This window comes from Syngnathus typhle, linkage group LG21 (assembly GCF_033458585.1).
Source record: "Syngnathus typhle isolate RoL2023-S1 ecotype Sweden linkage group LG21, RoL_Styp_1.0, whole genome shotgun sequence".
Taxonomy (NCBI): domain Eukaryota; kingdom Metazoa; phylum Chordata; class Actinopteri; order Syngnathiformes; family Syngnathidae; genus Syngnathus; species Syngnathus typhle.
In genome coordinates this window covers 3,013,784-3,034,096 of record NC_083758.1, presented here as the reverse complement: position 1 = coordinate 3,034,096, position 20,313 = coordinate 3,013,784, and the positions used below count along the sequence as shown (strand labels likewise).

The following is a 20,313-nucleotide window of genomic DNA, read 5'->3' as shown; positions in this document are numbered from 1 at the left end:
ACATGATAATCACGTTATTTATTGGAATAATCAAAAAGTTCATACAGTTGACCACAAAATACAAACACATGTATACGTAATGCAAGCCAGCATTTGTACAACCAAACAAACAGAATCATCTGTTCATCAAATGCCGCTTCACATCACACACACATGACTGACTTTGGCCGTACACACACACACGCATACACACTCACATTCAATACAAAAGAATGTGGTCAGATGTGTTATGTTACATGTTATATACAGTTAACGTATGTTATACAGAATATGGACATGACAGAAGTGCTGAAAGTTATATGTTGGAAGCATTATATATGTTTATAATACATATATAAAAGACAGTATAATAAATTGGTGTCTACACGAGATTAAAAAAACCTAAATACTCACGTACCTCATGGGGTAATTATTTCGCGCCATGCTAACATTTAAAAAATGTCTTTAGAAACTATCCTTCATTATTAAAACAAAAAAACTCTGACCAAAAATGAAAAGAATGATTTGGCACAATTTTGGTGCCATGGAACTAGGTAGAAGTGAATTGAGGAGCTTCATCCAAACAAAAGTAGTGCTTTGCCACCGTGAACCAGAGTGGTACCGTATTGTATAACAGTATTGTAGTTAACAGTCATAATATTTGCCCACCACATAATGATTAAATGTGGAATATATGAGCACAAACCACAACTGTATCTAATTAGTATCTAATTTGGTCCAACCTCGTTCTTCTTCTGCGAGTCTTATTGGCTGTTGGCAAACCATCGTCATGGCGGATTACCGCCACCAACTGATAATGTCCAATGAAACTAATGTGGATTGATAGTGGCTGGATTTTAGGACATTTGCCGCCTTCATAGTTTAGTGGTGGGGGTCTAGTTTCTTGTTGGATTTCGCGAGTCCCTATCAAAATGGTGGCTACAATATGTTCATGATTCAGGATATGTAAACGATGTAAGATAAGAAATAAGTCAATTAATAGGTCCCTGAATACCTGCTTGAACTGTAAACACACAAGATGATGTCAGCCGGCCTTTAAACACCGGTGACTTCCGACTTAATGCCTTCTCTCGGCAGCCTGGCTCGGGCAGGCCCCCGGACGACGAAGCCGCACAAGGTCAGGGCGGGATTGTGAGGTCGGGCCTGGCGCAAATCGTCAGATGACGTCGCCATGTTCTGGAGAGTCTGATTGGGTGGATAAGAGTTTACGAGAGAAGATGAGAACTTTTTTTTTTTGTTCTATATACAGTGATCCCTTGCTACTTCGCGTTTCGTTTAGCGCGGCTTCATTACATCGCAGATTTTTTTTCCAATTTAAAAAAACATTTAAAACTTCTAAATTGAGGAAACGTGTCTAATCTTTAGGACAATGTAGTATTGCTCCAAATCTTTGTTTACATTCCTTTAGAATTCCGTTTTCGCGCGTTAGCACGATCGCGAATTAGCATCTTTCCGCTAACTCGTTAGCCTGCCCAGTACTTCTTGTTGGTGACCGTACTTCGCGGATTTCACTTATCGCGTGCGGTTTTTGGAACCAATTATCCGCGATAAACGAGGGATTACTGTATACCTATTTCAATAGTGAAAACCTGTTTTGGCAAGTTCGACTAGCCTAGTCCTAAAAATACGATTAATAAAGTTTTCTTTGTTTTAAAAGAAAAATATTAGTTAGTCTTTACACACATTATTTACAGAATTAGTAATGTGCGGTACAGTTTAATTAAATCATAAATTAAGTAGAGCTGGCAAAATTAATCGATTAATTGACAAGTAATATGCTTAGGCCCCCAGGTGTTTGGCCATCTATAATTGACTTTTGTGTATTTTTTTTATTTTCATAGGTATTTTTGTCCCACATTTCCCGCAGTCCCCTATGGCAGTGATCCCCAACCACCGGTCACTTGGTACCGGGCCGCCAAGCCGCACAGAAAAAAAGCTAATATGTGGCGACAGGCTAACTAACCAGGCAATGAAGCATTCAAAACTGCTTCAACACATGGCGACCAAGCATCCTGCAATAAAAGACAAACCTTAATCACTTCGGGTGTCATTGTCTCCGATTACGTCGAGATGGGACCGGCTCGTTTCTGAGAAACAAACTCGGTGCTGCCACTAATTCAACGTAATGGTGAGTTTTATTTTTGTCATTTGTACTTGTTTTTATGTCAGTTGTATCATTTTATTTCATCGTATTTATATATTTATTATAAATGTATTATTTATTTATTTATATAAATGTATTATTTATTTATATAAATGCCGGTCCGCGGAAATATTTCTGACATGTAACCGGTCCGTGGCGCAAAAAAGGTTGGGGACCACTGCCCTATAGGGAACATATTCTAAATGTTCATTTGAAACAAATTTTGGGGTATCTCCAAGGAAAAAAATCCTAGTTTTGCTTGTACTGTAATGGCGAGCACTCACCTTGGCCAACGAGACAAGGATGAACACCGGTATGCAGATGAGCGGCAGGAGGATGAGCAGTGGCCCAATGGCCAAGCCCCACCTGCCCAGCTGGTAGTCATACACCATCAGCGAGTGCGTCTGGACCAGGTCGAACAGCATGGTAGCCTGAAATTCAGTGTCAGTCAGTCAATGTGACGCCAACAACAGGAAGTGAACGAGGAAAACGGTCTCACCAAGCAGAGCAGCGGCGTGACGAACAACCAGCAGTACTTGAGCACGGGAAACGGACGGTACCCGATCATGTCCTCAATGTTGTCCAAAAAACGATCGGCGCCTGTTAGTGAGAATCATTGAATACAAATCACTCAGTTTTCGTTATAAACTACCTACCATACACCCAGCCAATGACGATGCTCTCAAAGATGGCGATGATAAGCAGGCTGGTGCCGCTCGACCCGAAGCTATCAATTACGTGGAAGAGCATGATTCCTCCCTTGAAAAAAAATTGAGAGGAAATATGAAAAAGAAGAATGCAAATGTGATTGTACTTTTAAAATATACAAATATGAATTCCTTCCTAAAAATGATTTATAGAAAAAGTCTACACACCCCTGTTCAAATGCCCCTTTTTGTGATATAAAAATGAAACCCAAATGAATAATTTCAAAACTTTTTTCACCCCAACAAAATTAATAAATAAGGAATGTGGGGGCGGGGGGGGGGAACAACTGTAACAATGTGATGTGTCTGCATAAGTGTGCACACCCTCAGAACTAACCAGTAATGGGAAGTAATGCAAATATTAATATAATATGGCAATATAACTCGCTGTTAAACCCATATGAATCACAATAATGTATAAACATAATAATCACAATAAATAGTCCATTTTATAAAGTGATGTCTGGCAAAAGAATTTCATTTTACAATTTTAGTGTTAGCTTTTCTTTCTTTCACCACCAGGTGGCTTTCCCACTTGCTGTGTACCTCTGTGACGAGGGGCAGGCCCAGCAGGAAGCAGACCACCACAATCACCAGAACCAGAATCTCCCGAGCGTAGGGTCTCCTCATACGTTTTGGGAACAGGTCGCTGATGGCCGTTGCTAAACTCTCCACGCGCACAAACTGTGAAGAAAATCAGCTGAGTTTTATGTTTATTTTTAAGAAGATGGAATGTGTGAGATGCATGACATGCCTGTGTGTCCAGACCCAGGAGAAGCATCATAAAGAAGAAGACCACGGTCCAAAAAGTGGAGCCGGGTAGCATTGAGAGTGCTCTAGGGTAGGCAATGAAGGCCAACGTTGGACCTGAAGAAAGCACGGAGCCAGTCACGGTGAGTAACAACATCAAATGTGTTTTTACCCTTCGTAGATTAGAATTTTTTTTGGACTTTGACACCATTCTTGCACGACAGGTTAGCAATTATTCAAATTCAAACTTGGACCCAGAATCAAACCCACCGCTATCAATGAGGTCCTCCATGGGCACATCCAAGTTCAACGCCATGAAGCCCAGCATGGAGAACACCACAAAGCCGGTGAAGATACTGGTGACGCTGTTCAGAAGGCACAGCGCCAAGCAGTCTCTGTTGTGGGCGCACACAGGTCAGTAATCTCACAACATGAGGTGGCTACATACAGTTCATTTGTACCTGTAGCAATTGTTGTTGTACTTGTTGTAGCTTCCTAGGGAAGTCAGGACTCCTTGGCTGACGGCGTAGGAGAAAAACACCTGTCTCCCCGCGTCCAGCCAAATCTAGACCAGGAGATATTTTAAATCAGCAGTGTCAAACTTATTTTTGACGCGGGCCGTATTGTCGTCATAGTCTCCTTTGGGCTGTGATGACTGTCGACCCAAATAAATGTATGAACGCCTCATATTATATATAGTGTAAGGTACGAAACAGACTCTTTTTCAAATCAGAGTATTTAAAACTGATCAAATATTAAAACAAAAGATGATTTTTAAATGTGAAGACAATTTGCAATTTTTGTAATGACATGAAACTGATTTGTCTTTGCGGGCCACATAAAAGGATATAGCGGACCGTATCTGGCCCCCGGGCCTTGGGTTTGACACCAGTGCCTTAAATAAATAATACAGTGGATCTCTACGACTAACTGATAGTGAGTAGGCCAACCCATAACCCTCTAGTTCCCAGAGCAGCTGCATACCAGCGCCCCCTGTTCGAGCCCCTCCCTGACAACACAAGGTTGCCTTTAGCGACGGGCACCAATAAAACAGATGCAATTTATACGCTGACACATGGCGGCTTCGCTCGCACAGAGGAAGCGGTTATGTCCGGCCTGTTTTCTTTTTCTTCTCAAGTCATCCTCCCTGGCGCCCGCTGTTTCACTCAGGACAAAGGAAACACATTCATAAGTAGGGAAATACCATCCAGCCCAGATGTTTGATGCTCACATGCATAAAAAAAAAATTCATTAAGAAACCACATTGCATCACATCCCTAATCGAAGAAGTGTTAATTCCAAAGATCTGTATAATGTCATCTTTGATGACTTGACATGAAACTAGAAGGCATAATCCCCAAGGTGTGATAACCTCTGACAGGGGTATTCTGTTTAAAGTCGCTTGACAATCCCAGATTACTTTCTCTGTTTGTTTTTCTTGTTTAGGAGGAAAGCTTGGGAGCGGAAACGAGGCAAGATGAAGAAGGAGTACACATGTGCTGGATGCTTTAAGGGGGCCCCTTTCCTCATGTGGGGCTTTGAGAAAAAGAAGTGGATCTCTATAAATGCATTACGGTTAATGCACTGAAAGGTAAAATTGACAGTTATGGTAAATTATAATCTACAAAATATATTTTTTAAAAAGGCTGCATTTGCACGTATACATATTTTGAATTCTAATAATTACAAATACAAAATTAGAATATATACATATGCTATATAGTCTTGATTATAAGATTTCTAAATTATTTTATTAAAATTATTATTTTAGTGATACCAAATGTTACATAAGTATTCTATTTTTAATTCTAAAAATTCTTAAAACTAAATATCCACTGTAATAATTTGTTGGAAAATCTTTAAAATTGTGTGATTTAAAAAAATTTATATATATATGAGCAGTTGATCAGAATCACATAAGACTTAAAAACACATAAAAGCAACAACAGGTCATTTTTTGCCTCGCATCATGCGAGTAGCCGTTACCCAACGGCACGGCGCCTAACGGTCGCCAGCAAATGTATTTTGTTGTCTCGATCGATGACTTATGTTTGGTGTGTTGCCGAGTGTATTTCATTTATGGTGATTTAGTATAACGGAACCGTTACGCGCAGTTAGTTATGCCGTCTGCGAGTGTCAGAAGTTGAGCGTTAACGTTCTGTCTGTTACATATACAGATACATACATTATTCACACAATAAATTTTTGCCAGTTTGCCTGTATGCCCCTATGAGCCACAGTGGCTGTTACTTTTTTGCCAATAATTTAGTAAAGCAATCAAAATTGAACCATGTCTTCCCTCCTGTGTTCTAAACCGACACCCGGGGGCGAAAAGAGCATAACCGTCCGAGCCAACCTAAGGCCAACTGTATAGGGCCCCTATACGGTCCTCAGGCTCCCCAACAATAGCGGTAGCAGTTTGAATTATTGTATTGCAATGTTTTTCCTTATTCAGATTTGTTTCAAGACTACAGTTACAGTTAGACTTCACTTTGATGGTTAATGCAATTATTGCAATTTTGTTGTTTTATCAGAGTAGATTGGTTTATATACTTTTCAAAAACCAGAAGCCATTCATTTACAAATGTGATTGATTGATGTGCATGATTTGAATGAGGATAAATAACATGCTTTTTCTCTCAAATATGTTGTTATAATCATTTGTTTCAGGTGTAATTATTTTCTGTATAAAAATTCAATTTGGTGTTCAGTCTTTTTTCAAACTGGAGTCTTGAAAAAGAGGGGGTCGTCTTATAATCGGGGTCGTCTTATATTCGGGCCAATACGGTAATAGCTACTAAATACATAAACTAAACAATTTATCATGAGTTCTATCTTAAAAATAAATACAAATACAATTATGCTTTTCCACATCTATTTTTGATCATAAGAAAAAAAACATTTGATCCTAAAACAATTATAATACACGTGCAAGTACACAGAGGCCTGAAAGACTTGAAGCTACACAAAAAAATAGCACATTCGAAATGCTGCAAACGATTAAGCGCGCACAATTGTGTTTTATGCTTTTCTTGCCCTCAGTCACAACCATGTGAACAATTCTAGTGCATTTAAAGAGTGTCATTCTAGATTATTCTATCTCCTATTATTCCATACATTTCAGATTTTCATGTTCTTCTTACTTCAAGGTTGCACATCTTGCTGATGTCGGGCAAGAGGTAGTATTTCAGGCCTTCGCCGGCACCGGGCAGCGACACTCCTCGGATGAAGAGGATGATGAGCAACAGGTATGGGAAGGTCGCCGTGAAGTACACCACCTGCAAAATAAATAATATATAATAAATATTTCAGCAAGGCGGCTCGGTGGCGCACTTGGGTAGCACGTCCGCCTCACAGTTAGGAGGGTGCGGGTTCGATTCCACCTCCGGCCCTCCCTGTGTGGAGTTTGCATGTTCTCCCCGGGCCCGCGTGGGTTTTCTCCGGGCACTCCGGTTTCCTCCCACATCCCAAAAACATGCTTGGTAGGCCGATTGAACACTTCAAATTGTCCCTAGGTGTGAGTGCGAGTGCAAATGGTTGTTTGTCTCTGTGTGCCCTGCGATTGGCTGGCAACCAGTTCAGGGTGTCCCCCGCCTACTGCCCGATGACGGCTGGGATAGGCTCCAGCACGCCCGCGACCCCAGTGGGGACTAAGCGGTACAGAAAATGGATGGATGGATGGATGGAAATATTTCAGCATTACATAGAAAAATGTCATTATTGTATATTTGTGGACCAGTGGAGAAAGCAGAGCAAATTTTAGGGATTTATGATAAAGCAGTGGGATATATCTGGTTAATTTTGGGAAGTCGCCACCTACTGGACTGGAGTGTGAGCAACATTGTAAAAATGCAAAAACAAAAAAATGTTTAGGACATTTAATGTCATCCATGTGTTAAGTACACGTGGTTCAAATTTGTTAGCGTTTGCTTCCTGTTTGAAATTTACACTCAAAATAGACTTTTCTTGGCAGACTTCCTCTTTGGGAATAATTTATCGAGCCCTTTTTGTTGGTCTTGAAAAATTCCAAGTGAAATTGGTTTTGAGGGCTGAATTTTTAGCGACCATAACAAGTCACCAAGAATTTTGGAAAGGATCTTAAAATATCCACTGCAAACCAAAATGACAGACTTTTTAGGAATACTTTCTTGAGATTTTTTGGTGGGTCTACTCATGATAGACATACCTACCAAATTTCAAGTTGCTCAGTGAAACTAGCTTTTGAGGGCTGATTTTTTTTTTCAAGTGACCAAGATCCTTTGAAATGACCCTTAAAATGGTCACCTCATACCAAAATGGCAAACTTCCTTTTAGGTATGAACTCTTGAGAGTTTTCTGGTGGGTCTACTTGTAATGGACATGCCCACCAGATTTCATGTTCCTAAGTGACAAATATTGCAAACATACCTTTCCCATGGATTTAATCCCCTTCCAAATACAGAAGTAGCATATGGCCCAGGCCAGCAGCAGGCAAAGCGCCAGATCCCAGTGCACCTTGCCGAGGGACATAAACTCGGACATCCTCAACACCCGATTGCTGCGCAGGAATAGTGAGAAAACCAACAACGTGCCCTTCAATCAGTCATCCAATCAATAGAACATTCTGTACAATGCGATAAACAGAGCCGGCTGCAGAACATGCCGACAAAATGAGCAAGACATGTGCGGCACAGGATTGAGACAAAAACATGCACATGTTTTCAGTACTTTGCCTCGAACAGCTGGATCACATCAAAATATTTAAAAGTGAGGCTAGTTGTGCAACTTTCATCCATGTTTACATTAAATGCTGAGTCACGAGTGACCACATGTGGCATACATGCATTCCAACACCAAAAGACGATTAGGTTTGCATTGGTGTGTGTTTTTTTTTTCTCACGTCCAGAATTCCTCCTCAGCGGACTTCAACATCAGGAAGGATTCATTCAGGGATCTGCGTAGGTGTAGCAAAGCACACAATGAGCAAGTCAAGGATGGCTACAATTCAACAATTACTACAAATGTGCAGAGGTGGACGAGCGGGATGTTTCCGCAGTGGGATGTTTTGTGGATTGTTCTCATGCATTCCAAGTGGGTGATGCAGTGATAAAGAGTAGTGAGGTTCAGGGTCATGTAGTTTAGGATTTTTCATTAGAGGTAGATTTTATGTTGTTTTTCCTTTTTTTTTTTACTCAGTTAGTTTTGATACAGGGATTGTTTTAAGTTTTTCGTTTTTGCAATTATTAGTTTTAGTATTAGTTTTATTTTATTTATTGAATTAATTGACAAAGATGTTTGCTGGAATTCTGGTTTTATCAACATAAAATGTAGTTTTATTGACTTTTTTCTTTTTTTAAAAAAAGGACTGTTTTTATTTTGTTTACAATTTTTTTTCATTAGTTTTTGTGAACTATAATAACCTTGGTGGGGTTAATTTTCTAAACTTAAATTCTATGAAACTATTGTATTGATTAAAATATAATTTGATAAAATGTGCAAATGTTTGAGTTAATTTGTATTTTTTTCATTCTAGCCTAACGTGACTTAGTAACAAGTAGTCATCTAAAAAAATACTTGAGTTAGATTTTCTTTAAAAAAAAAAAAAAAAAACTACTCAAGTACTTTAATGTTCTTTTTTTTATCAGAACATGAGTGTCAAAAGTACAAAAATATCAACTAGGAATGTGCAAATTCAATATCACGTTACCTAAAACAATATTAAATTACATCTTATAAAATTATGTAAATTAAACTAAGACTAAATCGGCCGCAAAGGTAATTCGAATTTATTTTCTTTATTTTACTTTATATTACTGTTCTTTTTTTTTGGGATCAGGTTTCGGTTCATGTTTCTTCCGCCAGAAAGAAGGTATGTTCTTTGGTGCTGTTTCAAATAAGAATAGTGTGGCCATCTTTTTTTGCTTAAGTTGGAATTTTCCCAGCAGAAGACAAAGAACTCGGCGAACGGGCCAAGCTGGAGGCGGGTAAGAACAACTCACATGTCAGTGGCGTTTTCAAAGTAGTCGTAGGTGCTGATGTTGGTGAGGAAGGACCAGTTGGCGTTTGGGTGGAACAGATGCGGGTTGGCGTAGGCGCTTAAGCGATCGTGACAGTTTTCTGCAAGACATGACCAAAGATAAAGGTTTAGGGAGGTGTTCTGTGGGAGAGCACCAGTCGGGCTTAATGGAAACCAGATGCTCCTCGCTGCTCGCTCACCGGTGTTCCACCAGTTATCACATGTGGACCAAGGTAGCTGATGTTGGAAGGAGTTGAAGAGGTAGAAGAGGACCCAGGCTAGCACCACAATGTAGTAGATGTTGGCGTAGATGACGATGATGAGCGAGGCGACCCCCACGCCTGTCGTCATGCATGTTTATTAAAACACGTAAAATGATTGCAGATCTAACATTAATAATTTCACCCAAAAATTGTGAAAATCTTAAAATACATTTTGATGCATTAAGAATAGCTTATAAATGGTTCGGTAATGAGCAATGTTGATAATTTTGAGAAGTGTAGTGCCCTCTAGTGGCATATAAACGTATTACTGAATTGCGTGCAAATGAAATTTACATTGAATGAAGGTGGACTCCAATCAAACTGGAGAATTATTTTTTTATGTGCAATATATTTTAACTTAAGTATATTTTATTTCCACTGCCTTTATTTAATCCTAATGTTTGAATTTGCGTACTTCAATAGTGGCTTAAAATATTAAATACTGGGACACTTTATTGGATTAAAACATGCATACATATTGTTGGTATACTTAGCCAAGTATTTTTCTTGAGGTGACACTTGATATAAAAAGTTTGTGAACCACCGATTTTGGATTACCGTGATAGTAACCACACAATTAAGTCCTTCACTACCATTGACGGCTATATACGTCATATTAACTGGGTCACCAGTGACTTAGATAAGCATGATACATGTCCTGACTAAAAGGGGCAGTCACTTCGGGTTGACCCCCTCCCCGACTCCCTCAAGGCAAATGACAAAATCCAAGAAGCATAAGTACAGTACAATAACCAATGCATTTGCATTAGTCACGATAATTTCTTGTGAACAAACAACCTTTGAATCGAGCTGTTTGTCACAAGGTCCACAAATATTTAGCACTACAGCTGCGCGTCTTTTTTATTCAACAAATCCTAGCCTTGTTTGACTAGTATTCATTTTTATTTTTAACTCACCCTGAAACATCGGGCAAATCTTTCTCCAGGCAGTGACGGTGCTTTGGCTGGTGTACTGACCCAGCGCCGTCTCCAGAAAAAAAATGGGGATACCGCCAAAGGCCAGGAACAGGAAATATGGGATGAGGAAGACTCCTGTAAGGAGAAAGGTTTGTAAAATATTATTCAATTTTTCTTTCAACTTGCAAGTAAAAAAAAATGCATGGTAGTAATAAAATCTCACTTCGCAACAAGCATTAGGCAAATATTCTTATTTATTCTTTTATTACCGAATAATATTTAGTAATATGAATAATCTCATAATATTTAGAAAGTAATATTTCTATATTACTGCATCTTATTAAAGAATTTTAACTGTCTCCATTTACACCTGTCTGAATTGTACTGCCCCCAAGTGGCCAAGTTGCATTACAGAAGGAGCAGCACAATGTCCATTGAATTGCAGCAGATAGGTGTTTGTATACCCTCTCCATGTGGGAAAGGAGAGTCAGTGATTTCACAGACGTTTGCAAATGTGTTATTTTGATTTAACGCAAAAAATCATCAGTGTACTTTCATAAAATGACAAAAATCTGAGTCTGGAATCAGAAGATTTGGACAATTTTGAATTAAACTGTGATTTGATGGCGATTGATCGATTAATTTTGACACCTCAAGCACGTGCCACCTCACTCTGCCCCGCCTTTTAATGGGGCATGCATGTTCACAGATCATTTCCGTATATTTTATATACAATGCGACTAAAAGGTTTCAACACATTTTTGTTTAAACCATGTGGAAGGGATTAAACTATGTGTGGGAAAAAGTTTTATATGATCTCTGTAATGCTGTAATGTTGAAGAGTTTTTTTTTAAATCAAACTACAATTGTGTTGGGCCAACATCTTGAAACCATTTTGGAGAACAATCAAGCATTCCCCAACTCCCACACTTTCTCACAGTCACACAACTCTCACCTCCACCATGCTTGTAACATAAAAAAGGGAATCTCCACACGTTTCCCAGGCCGACGATCTCTCCAGTCATGGAGAGCATAAACTCCCATTTATTGGCCCACTTGCCCCTGGCCGGACCCCCCTCATCGGTGTCCACTTTGTTTGGATCAGACTGTCTAGTGGGATTGCCTCCGGTTGTTTCTTCAGTCATGATGTCTCAAATCTATTGCATGCCCAGAATAAACATTATAAAGCTGCTCATAAACTTTGCACTCACAATGTTCTGTCATTTTATCTCATCTGCAACACTAATATTGGTTTTTTGATTCAATTCAATTGCTGCTCAATTAAAAAAAAACAATTACCAACCTTCAAATGCAATTAACTGTTAATGAAAGTAAACATAGTGTCTAGAAATGAGACAAGCAACTCACCAGTGGATTCTGCAGTGAACCCTGGTTGGAAAACTCCACAAATGAAGGAGTAGAGTTGAGGAGTGGGGGAAAGTCTTCTCAAATGGGGTGTGTCCTTGGAGGATGCGCATAGTGCAGGGGTGTGTGTGTATGTGTGTCTGTGAGTGGCCAAATCTTGGAGCAAAACCATTTACAAGTGCGTATTTCAATGAACAGATATATAAACAGAATCCGTGAGCACAGTCATAAATGTTCAACACAAATTTACAAATGCGTGACTGAAATCACAAACGTACAACGAGAATCCACAAATGCGGAATGATAATCCCTCAATTGCATAACTGAAGTCTCAAATGTGTGATGTAAATTTCCAAGTGTGCACATTGATTTGTATGCATAAACTCAAATAAATGGACTTTTGTTTGGCTACAGTGTCACATGGGACTTTTACAACAGTCGTGCCGAACAGTCACAAATGCGTGAGGTGATTATGCGCATGCGTGTCTGGAGACGTGTGTGTGGTACATGTTCAGGCCACCAGGGGGCGCTAATATTATTTGCAATTTGACTGTAGTCTTGTTCACCTGGCCATCGACTGCATTTATTTTCATTTGGTGTTTCTTCAAAGACGAGAAACATGGATTTAGTGGAACTTCTATCGACCCAATGGCAAGCACCGTTTATTCAAATATTAAAAGAAAATCTAATTTGAATGTTATTAGTAGATTATTGAATTTAAACACACACGCATCGGAAGTAAAATGGCGGCGCGTGCACACGCAGCGGGCTCTCTCTGTCCAGAACGGTGTTTTGTTTTGTCGTTTAATGTGGGTTTATCCGACAGTTTTGTGTGTTCGTCTCGTCGTACCGGGTTGTGCTACAAGTACAGCGAGCTGATTCTGCTCGACATCGGCGAAAGCGAGTTTTGTGGCGATCTGGACTTTGAAGCGGGGACATTAAAGGCGCTCGGTCTGCTGCGAGAGCGGGGGCGTCCGGGCCAGCCTGGCGGCCAACCCGGCTCGCCCGGCCGTGCCTTCCATTCTTCTGGCGAACGTTCGATCGCTAGACATCAACATGCCTGCTGAGATCTGCGAACCGGACAGTGCGTAACTGCTGTGCATCTTGAGCGGCTAGCGTGCTATCGGGCGTACCGGGCCATTGTACGAGGGGGAACGTCGCGAGGAGGTGGAATGTGCGTCTACATCCGTGACAAATAGTGTCGGGACTCTGTGGTGGGATGGAGGCACTGCTCGCCTCTGGGGAAGTTTGTGATCTCCAGGCTGTTGGGGTCCTGAACTCTCTCCCCCGTTGTTTACTTGTATGTTACTCGTGTACTGTGTCTCGTCACCGTGTAATGGAGGAAACGTAATTTCGATTTCTTTGTGTGTCTTTGCATGAAGGAATTGACAATAAAGCTGACTTTGATTCTGACAACTCTTTTCTATCAATCACAGGTTGTTTTTTGGCATAAAATCGTTCTGACTTGCTGTGCAAGGAAAAATCAATAGTTAGTCTCTCTTGCCACCTGGTGGTTTAGAGGTGTAAGACCTCACAACACAATTTTCCCATTTTTCCTGCTTATTTTAAATTGTTTTGCTACATTATTGGCCCCACGGGGCCCCGTAATTGTTGTATTGCATGATTGTGTTCAATGTGCAGCATGAAGAGATGATACGGGAAATACAATTATTGGATGTATTATTTTACAACAGGAAATAGAAGCAAATGATCATTCTCACTTAGGTTATTGGATACCTAGAAAACCAAAATCAGGTCAAAATTCAGTCGGGTGTGAGAGTGGCGCGTTCCTTTTACCCTGCAGTTCAAAATCAGGGCGAAATAGTATGATATTGGCGACGTGATTGGCGCGTGACTGTGTGACGTATTTTGCTTTCTCATTCTAACCAGGACGTGAGAATGAACCTGGAAAACGGCAGCAGGCGACTGGGATTCTGACGCCGTGAGGCTCACGACATTCCCTTCCCAAGATGCCTCGCCCCGATTGAAGCCAGTGTGATCAAATCAACCCCCCCCCCCCCCCACCACCACACTGCCTGCGCGGAGTGGTCGTCGATGTGTTGGTTTTGGCATCCATTTATTGAAACTAGCGCAATGTTAGCCACCAGAACGGCTGAGGATGAGTCCCTGGAGATGGAGGATATGGACACCCTGGAGCCAGACTGGTGCTGGTTCTACCTGGCCGAGTGTGGGGTGTGGCACATGTTTGAGGTACTGTACTGGATGACACATGTGAGATTGTTTTTGTTTTTCCCAACACTGATTATACACGGACATACGGGTACTGTGTGACGTAGGCTCCATATGAGAAAACATTGCTGTTAACAAATCACGAAACACAATCGATTACCGTTTTTTTCCATGTATAATGCGCCCCCATGTATAATACGCACCCAAATTTGGACTCCTACTTAAGTCCGTAAACGTAAAATTATTTCAGAAAAAAGATCATATTTGGGAACAACCAGATGTTATTCTGCCGGTCAGTATCACTGCGCATGCGCTAGCAAACTCGATAGCGAAGAAATGTTTCGAATTTGTGTAGGGTACATTGTGACAGCAAACGAGCAGGTGATCGGGCAAGCGTCTGATACGAGAGCATTGTGTTCGTATGGAGCGTGTTTGAAGTGAACAGCAGGGAAGAAAGCGCATCTGTAATGGCGGCCTCCGTATCATGTCCGGATTAAATTTTTATTATTTTTTTTTGTACCCATGTATAATGCCCACCCCAGATTTTAGGACAATAATTAGTTAAAATTTTTTTTTTTTTTTTTTTTTTTTCAAAGTCAAAGTCAGCTTTATTGTCAATCTCTCCACATGTCACAACACACAAAGAGACCGAAATTACGTTTTTCTCTATCCCACGGTGACGAGACACACAACACGATAGACATACATGTACGCGACACAATATAAAAACAAGAAGGCAAAAATTCTAACAATCAATAGGAAGAGTGATGAATAAATAATAAATAAACAGATAACACAATAAATAACGGAGCCAGCAAGCATAGCGCAAAAGTAAAAAACATCATAAACAAAAAGGCACAAACAATAAATAAGAGTAATTTTGCGCATTATACATGGAAAAAAAACGGTATACGTGTATAAGTGTCAATCCCACCCGATATTGATTGAGCGTAATTGACTTGACACTTTAGTTTTCTGCAAATCTTTGACAATATTTTGTTGAACACCGGTTCAAGGAGATTTTTTAAAATGCATTTTAAATTCTATTTCATAGTTTTAACAATTATTTTCATTAAATTAGTCAAATAACAAAAATAATTTTGCACATTTGAAGAAACAACGGGAATCAAGGGAGATTTTTAGTTATTGTTGTAGTTTCTGAAGCGTCCGGTGATATTTTTGTCCATTTAATTTCACTACTGCACCTCTTTCACTGTATCGATGTTGGGAAAAGTGTAGCTGTTTATGCCACAGAAACCTATTTTGTTTTTGTCACAAATACCATGGGATCATCGAAAATGGAAAGTAAGACTAATGTGACACATCTCACGGCAGATCGACCCGAGCGCTGCTTGCAACGTGACCAGCGCCCAGATTGAGCAGTGCTACAGCCGGAACCAACGCGGCATCATGGAGTTTTACACGGCCAAGTACACATACCGACTGGACTTCTCGGGTATGAAATTGACAAAAAGTTTGCGTGGCTGTCGCTCATGTTTGTTTGTTATAATTACCAGTCATGCGGCAGGTCAACTTGACGACTGGGAAGCAGCGGCCAATCAAGCGCTCCCTCCACTCCACAACCGGCTTCAGGTGGGCATCATGCACTGACGTCATCTAGTCTTGTGTTTGACCTTGACTTCACCTATAGGTTTATTTGCGACAACCTGGCCTTGCCCGTGCCGTGTCACTGGGAGAGGATCAACACGGACGAGCCCTATCAGGTACAATATAACATTAAGAACACCAAAACGATAAGTTACAATATGATAACAATATTAAAATAATTTTGGAATACATATTCCTATCTAGCTTTACCTCAAATAGTATATAATAAAAATAATGAAATAGTTCCTTTACTCAGTTAACTAAAAACAATACACCAAAAACCCTACAGCCCATAATTACCAATATTAAAACCTTCCCTTTTTCTGCGATAGCTAGTCCATTTGAGCCGAGACACCTACGAGTTTAAAGAAGTTTCCCGGCTGTACGAAAGGACCATGGATCGAGCCATTAAATCCATCCAGAGGATTCAGAACTTGGATTTGTGGGAATTCTTTTGCAGGTTGGTGGACTCTCAAGGGGGATTCTGCCTCAAAAGTGGTGTCAAAACACATGAATCATAACACTTTATGATCATGGGCACCCCTACGTTAACATATATACTGCAAACCTGTTACAGGTTTTATATATTTTAGCGTAAAGCTGAAATAACTAAAAGTACATTGGATCTATAGTTTCGTGTGACTATGCAAATTTGGATAGGTCTCATGTCAAGATTTGGCATCCTCTGCTGTCTAAATTTGGAATTACAACGAGGCAAATTTGATCACACCCTAGTGAAGAAATCTGGGATTACAATAACGCCAATTTACCTGGCCCTCACATATACACTTTATATGATATTTATTATTTATATTTATACAATCAAATTAGTATGTGTTTGTTCCCTTTCCAAAGGAAGAAAATGCAACTGAGAAAAGTGAAGCGCACTTTTGATATCGAGGAGCGAATGCTTTTCCACGGCACGGGATGCAACAACATCCAGGCCATATGCATGTTTAATTTTGATTGGCGGCTCACGGGAAGCAACGGAGACGTATATGGAAAAGGTGCAAAAGAGTCCATGCGTGGCTTTATTATTTCCGACTAAAGTGCCTTTTTCTCCTTTTCAGGTAGCTACTTCGCCCGGGACGCCAAGTACTCCAGTAAGTTCTGCCTCAACACCAGCAAGCACAACAGCAACCTGCACCGGCATGGGCTGTCGGTGCCCATCTTCGCTAGTGAACCGTCGTATAAGAGCATGTTCCTGGCGCGAGTGCTGGTGGGCGAGTACACGCTGGGCCACCCGCTCTACTGCCGCCCGCCTTCCAAGGACACCAGCCTCACCAATTTCTTCGACAGTTGCGTGGACGACATGGCCAACCCGAAAATCTACGTCATCTTCGACAGCAATCAGATCTACCCGGAATACCTGATCGAGTTCTATTGAGATTGTCCGCTTTCCCAATCCGAGACGAGCACTTCAAGAGATGTCAAGGCGATCCTGTGCCTAAGAGCATGAATTTTAAAGTGCCTTTGATGAGGAAGATGACAACTCTGCAAGGATGTTTTTTCCACTGCACGTCCAAATGGGATATGGAGCAAATGAGCTGGAAATGCTAACAACAATGAAACTTGACTCATAAGTCTTACTGGCTCTATTGTGCAGATGTATCTGCATAGAGCAGCCTGCTCATGGTCTCCATTTTGAAATAATGTCATGAGGACCGCAATTTTCGGACTATAAGTCGCACCGGAGTATAAGTCGCACCAGCCATAAAATGCCCAAAAAAGTGAATAAAAACATATATAAATCGCTCCGGAGTGTAAATTGGATTTTGGGGGGCAATTTATTCGACAAAATCCAACACCAAGAACAGTCATGAACGAGCAACAACAAGCTAAACGATAGGTATGCTAACGTGACATAAACAAACTAAGAGCAGAGAACGGCCCTGACGTAGTTATTAAAAAAACGATTACATAAATAACACGTTAATAAAACCATCTGCGTCACTCCAATTCATTAAATCCATCAATCGTCCTTTCTCAACAATGCGTGCGCGCCGCTGACAGCTCTTGCACTTCAAAATATCCCACAGGCCCATATAACGATATATAAATTATATCAAATAACTATTATATAAGCAATAATGTTATCACTCTAAATCATTAAATCCATCGATCAAATTCCTCGTCCCTTGTCAACATCGCCGCGCGTGCGCCCTGACGTCAGCCTCGTCGTTATTCCACAGATCTACTATATTGTAGCGTTAACAAAGTTCAAGGAAAGACGTGGGTTTGGTAAACGGCTCTTTATTTAACAAAACAAACTTACAGGCGTGTGGCGGCGTGGACTTCCAGCCACGGAAATGGAAGAGAGCTCCATAGAATAGGACCGGGCGTGCGTAAAAGCCATGACCGAGCCCCATCCACCGTCCCCGGACAGCCACCCGGCTGAGCGCCGGCCCTCGACTTCCATCCACGGAAGTGAAAGACAGCTTGGTAGAGTAGGACCGGGCGTGCGTAAAAGCATTGTCCGAGCCCCATCCACCGTCCCTGGACAGCCACCCGGCCGAGCGCCGGACCCCGACTTCAATCCACGGAAGTGAAAGAGAGCTCCGTCGAGTCAATCTTTGTCCTTTATGTAAACAACCGCCACGCGCTAACGCGGCGTCGCGCTGCTGTCGACGCTGCGTCAGCACCGCGGCGGTTGTTTACATAAAGGGCAAAGATTGACTCGACGGAGCTCTCTTTCACTTCCGTGGATTGAAGTCGGAATACACCGACTTCCGTGGAATACGCCGCCACACGCCTGTAAGTTTGTTTTGTTAAATAAAGAGCCATTTACCAAACCCACGTCTTTCTTTGAACTTTGTTAACGCTACAATATAGTTATATAGTAGATTGGAATAACGATTAGGCTGGCGTCAGGGTGCACTGACTCGACGGAGCTGCTGCTGACGTCACTTGAAATTCAAATTACAGTAATCCCTTGCTACATTGCGGTTCGTTTATCGCGGTTTCACTTTTTTTTTTTTGAAAATTTTTGAAAAAAAAAACAAGTCACTCCTGAGTATAAGTCGCCCCCGCCCACCCAAACTATGAAAAAAAACGCGATTTATAGTCCGAAAATTACGGTAATTACAACACGGAATGTCCCTTTGATATGTGGGCATCTCAAATCATCTTGTTAAGATGTCACATTTCTTTGTGTGTGTGTACAGTATAGTGGAAGTTCTCGTGAGACGAACAAGTGACGGATTTCACCACAAGGTGGTGCAATAGTGTTAAGTATGGTTTCAGAGAAACAGTCAATTTGTGTTAAGAAGTCTGTAATTTATACATAGTGTGACTAATAAATGTGGGCTTTTTGCATACAACCCGTCAGTTAAGTTGATTGAATTGAATTTCACTTTTTTGTTATCAGATAATGGTACATTTAAATATAAAATAAAATAAGCTCATGGGAAGCGAGCAACGCTCACAATTATCCGGGATATATTCTTTTAGTAGATTTTGTTGACGTCATTGCGCTCACTGACGCTCTACGTACAGGACAAAGTTGATGAGTGATTTTCAACTTGAAATAAAATCATGAATTTGACGCTATTCCACCCTCAACTATTGCCCCTTGACTTTGAAACTGATAAATATCCTTACGTCCTTACTTCGTTCACGCGCCAGCCCCCTTTAATTATGATTATGAGCAACGACAAAAGGAGTCACCTAATTCACAACAAGCCTTTATTTGTTCACGGTGGGTCGGCCATTTTACCCCCCCCCCCCCCCCCCCCTAATATTCAAAAAGTCAAAGTCAAAGTCAGCTTTATTGTCAATCTCTCCACACGTCACAACACACAAAGAGACCGAAATTACGTTTTTCTCTATCCCACGGTGACGAGACACATAACACGATAGACATACACGTACGCGACACAATATAAAAACAAGAAGGCAAAAATTCTAACAATCAATAGTAAGAGTGATGAATAAATAATAAACAGATAACACAATAAATAACGGAGCCAGCAAGCATAGCGCAAAAGTAAAAAACATCATAAACAAAAAGGCACAAACAATAAATAAGAGTAATAACAAATAATTATTATTATTAATATTATCATATTATTTATGATGACACATTAACCTTCTGCCCTTCCTTCACTATGACACACTGACAGGTGAGACTTTTTAATATTTATTTTTTTACCCGTGATTCGTTCTTTCAACTGTTTTACGTTTGTCCAACAGAGGTCGCTGTTGCTTCAGAAACAACTGAACAAAAAGCCAATCAATTCTTGTCGATTTTGTTGTACTATAAATAATCACACACAGGCAAATTGTTAATCATTTCTTGTTCATCAAAATGCCTGAGATTCTCATCAAAGATTCAATTAATATGATATGATGTGTCATCTCCTGCACGGCAAGCCAA

At 40.6% G+C, this 20,313-nt stretch overlaps 2 protein-coding genes across 2 annotated transcripts; one reads left to right on the top strand and one right to left on the bottom strand.

Annotated features, from left to right (window-relative positions):
• Positions 1-3: 3 nt before the first annotated feature.
• Positions 4-12,291, bottom strand: LOC133145174 (sodium- and chloride-dependent betaine transporter-like). The gene is made up of 16 exons (XM_061268358.1): positions 12,144-12,291; positions 11,731-11,932; positions 10,776-10,910; positions 9,796-9,936; positions 9,579-9,696; positions 8,480-8,533; positions 8,008-8,137; positions 6,744-6,878; positions 4,062-4,165; positions 3,871-3,995; positions 3,605-3,717; positions 3,397-3,534; positions 2,800-2,902; positions 2,643-2,743; positions 2,428-2,574; positions 4-1,185 (listed from the first exon to the last, which is right to left on the bottom strand). The coding sequence occupies exons 2-16, from the start codon at positions 11,918-11,920 to the stop codon at positions 1,036-1,038; spliced, it is 1,884 nt and encodes a 627-aa protein (XP_061124342.1). The 5' UTR covers positions 11,921-11,932; positions 12,144-12,291; the 3' UTR covers positions 4-1,035.
• A 1,710-nt stretch (positions 12,292-14,001) lies between these two features.
• Positions 14,002-17,694, top strand: LOC133145177 (protein mono-ADP-ribosyltransferase PARP11-like). The gene is made up of 7 exons (XM_061268360.1): positions 14,002-14,351; positions 15,666-15,786; positions 15,848-15,923; positions 15,982-16,054; positions 16,271-16,398; positions 16,794-16,945; positions 17,009-17,694. The coding sequence occupies exons 1-7, from the start codon at positions 14,196-14,198 to the stop codon at positions 17,323-17,325; spliced, it is 1,023 nt and encodes a 340-aa protein (XP_061124344.1). The 5' UTR covers positions 14,002-14,195; the 3' UTR covers positions 17,326-17,694.
• The last annotated feature ends 2,619 nt before the right edge of the window (positions 17,695-20,313 follow it).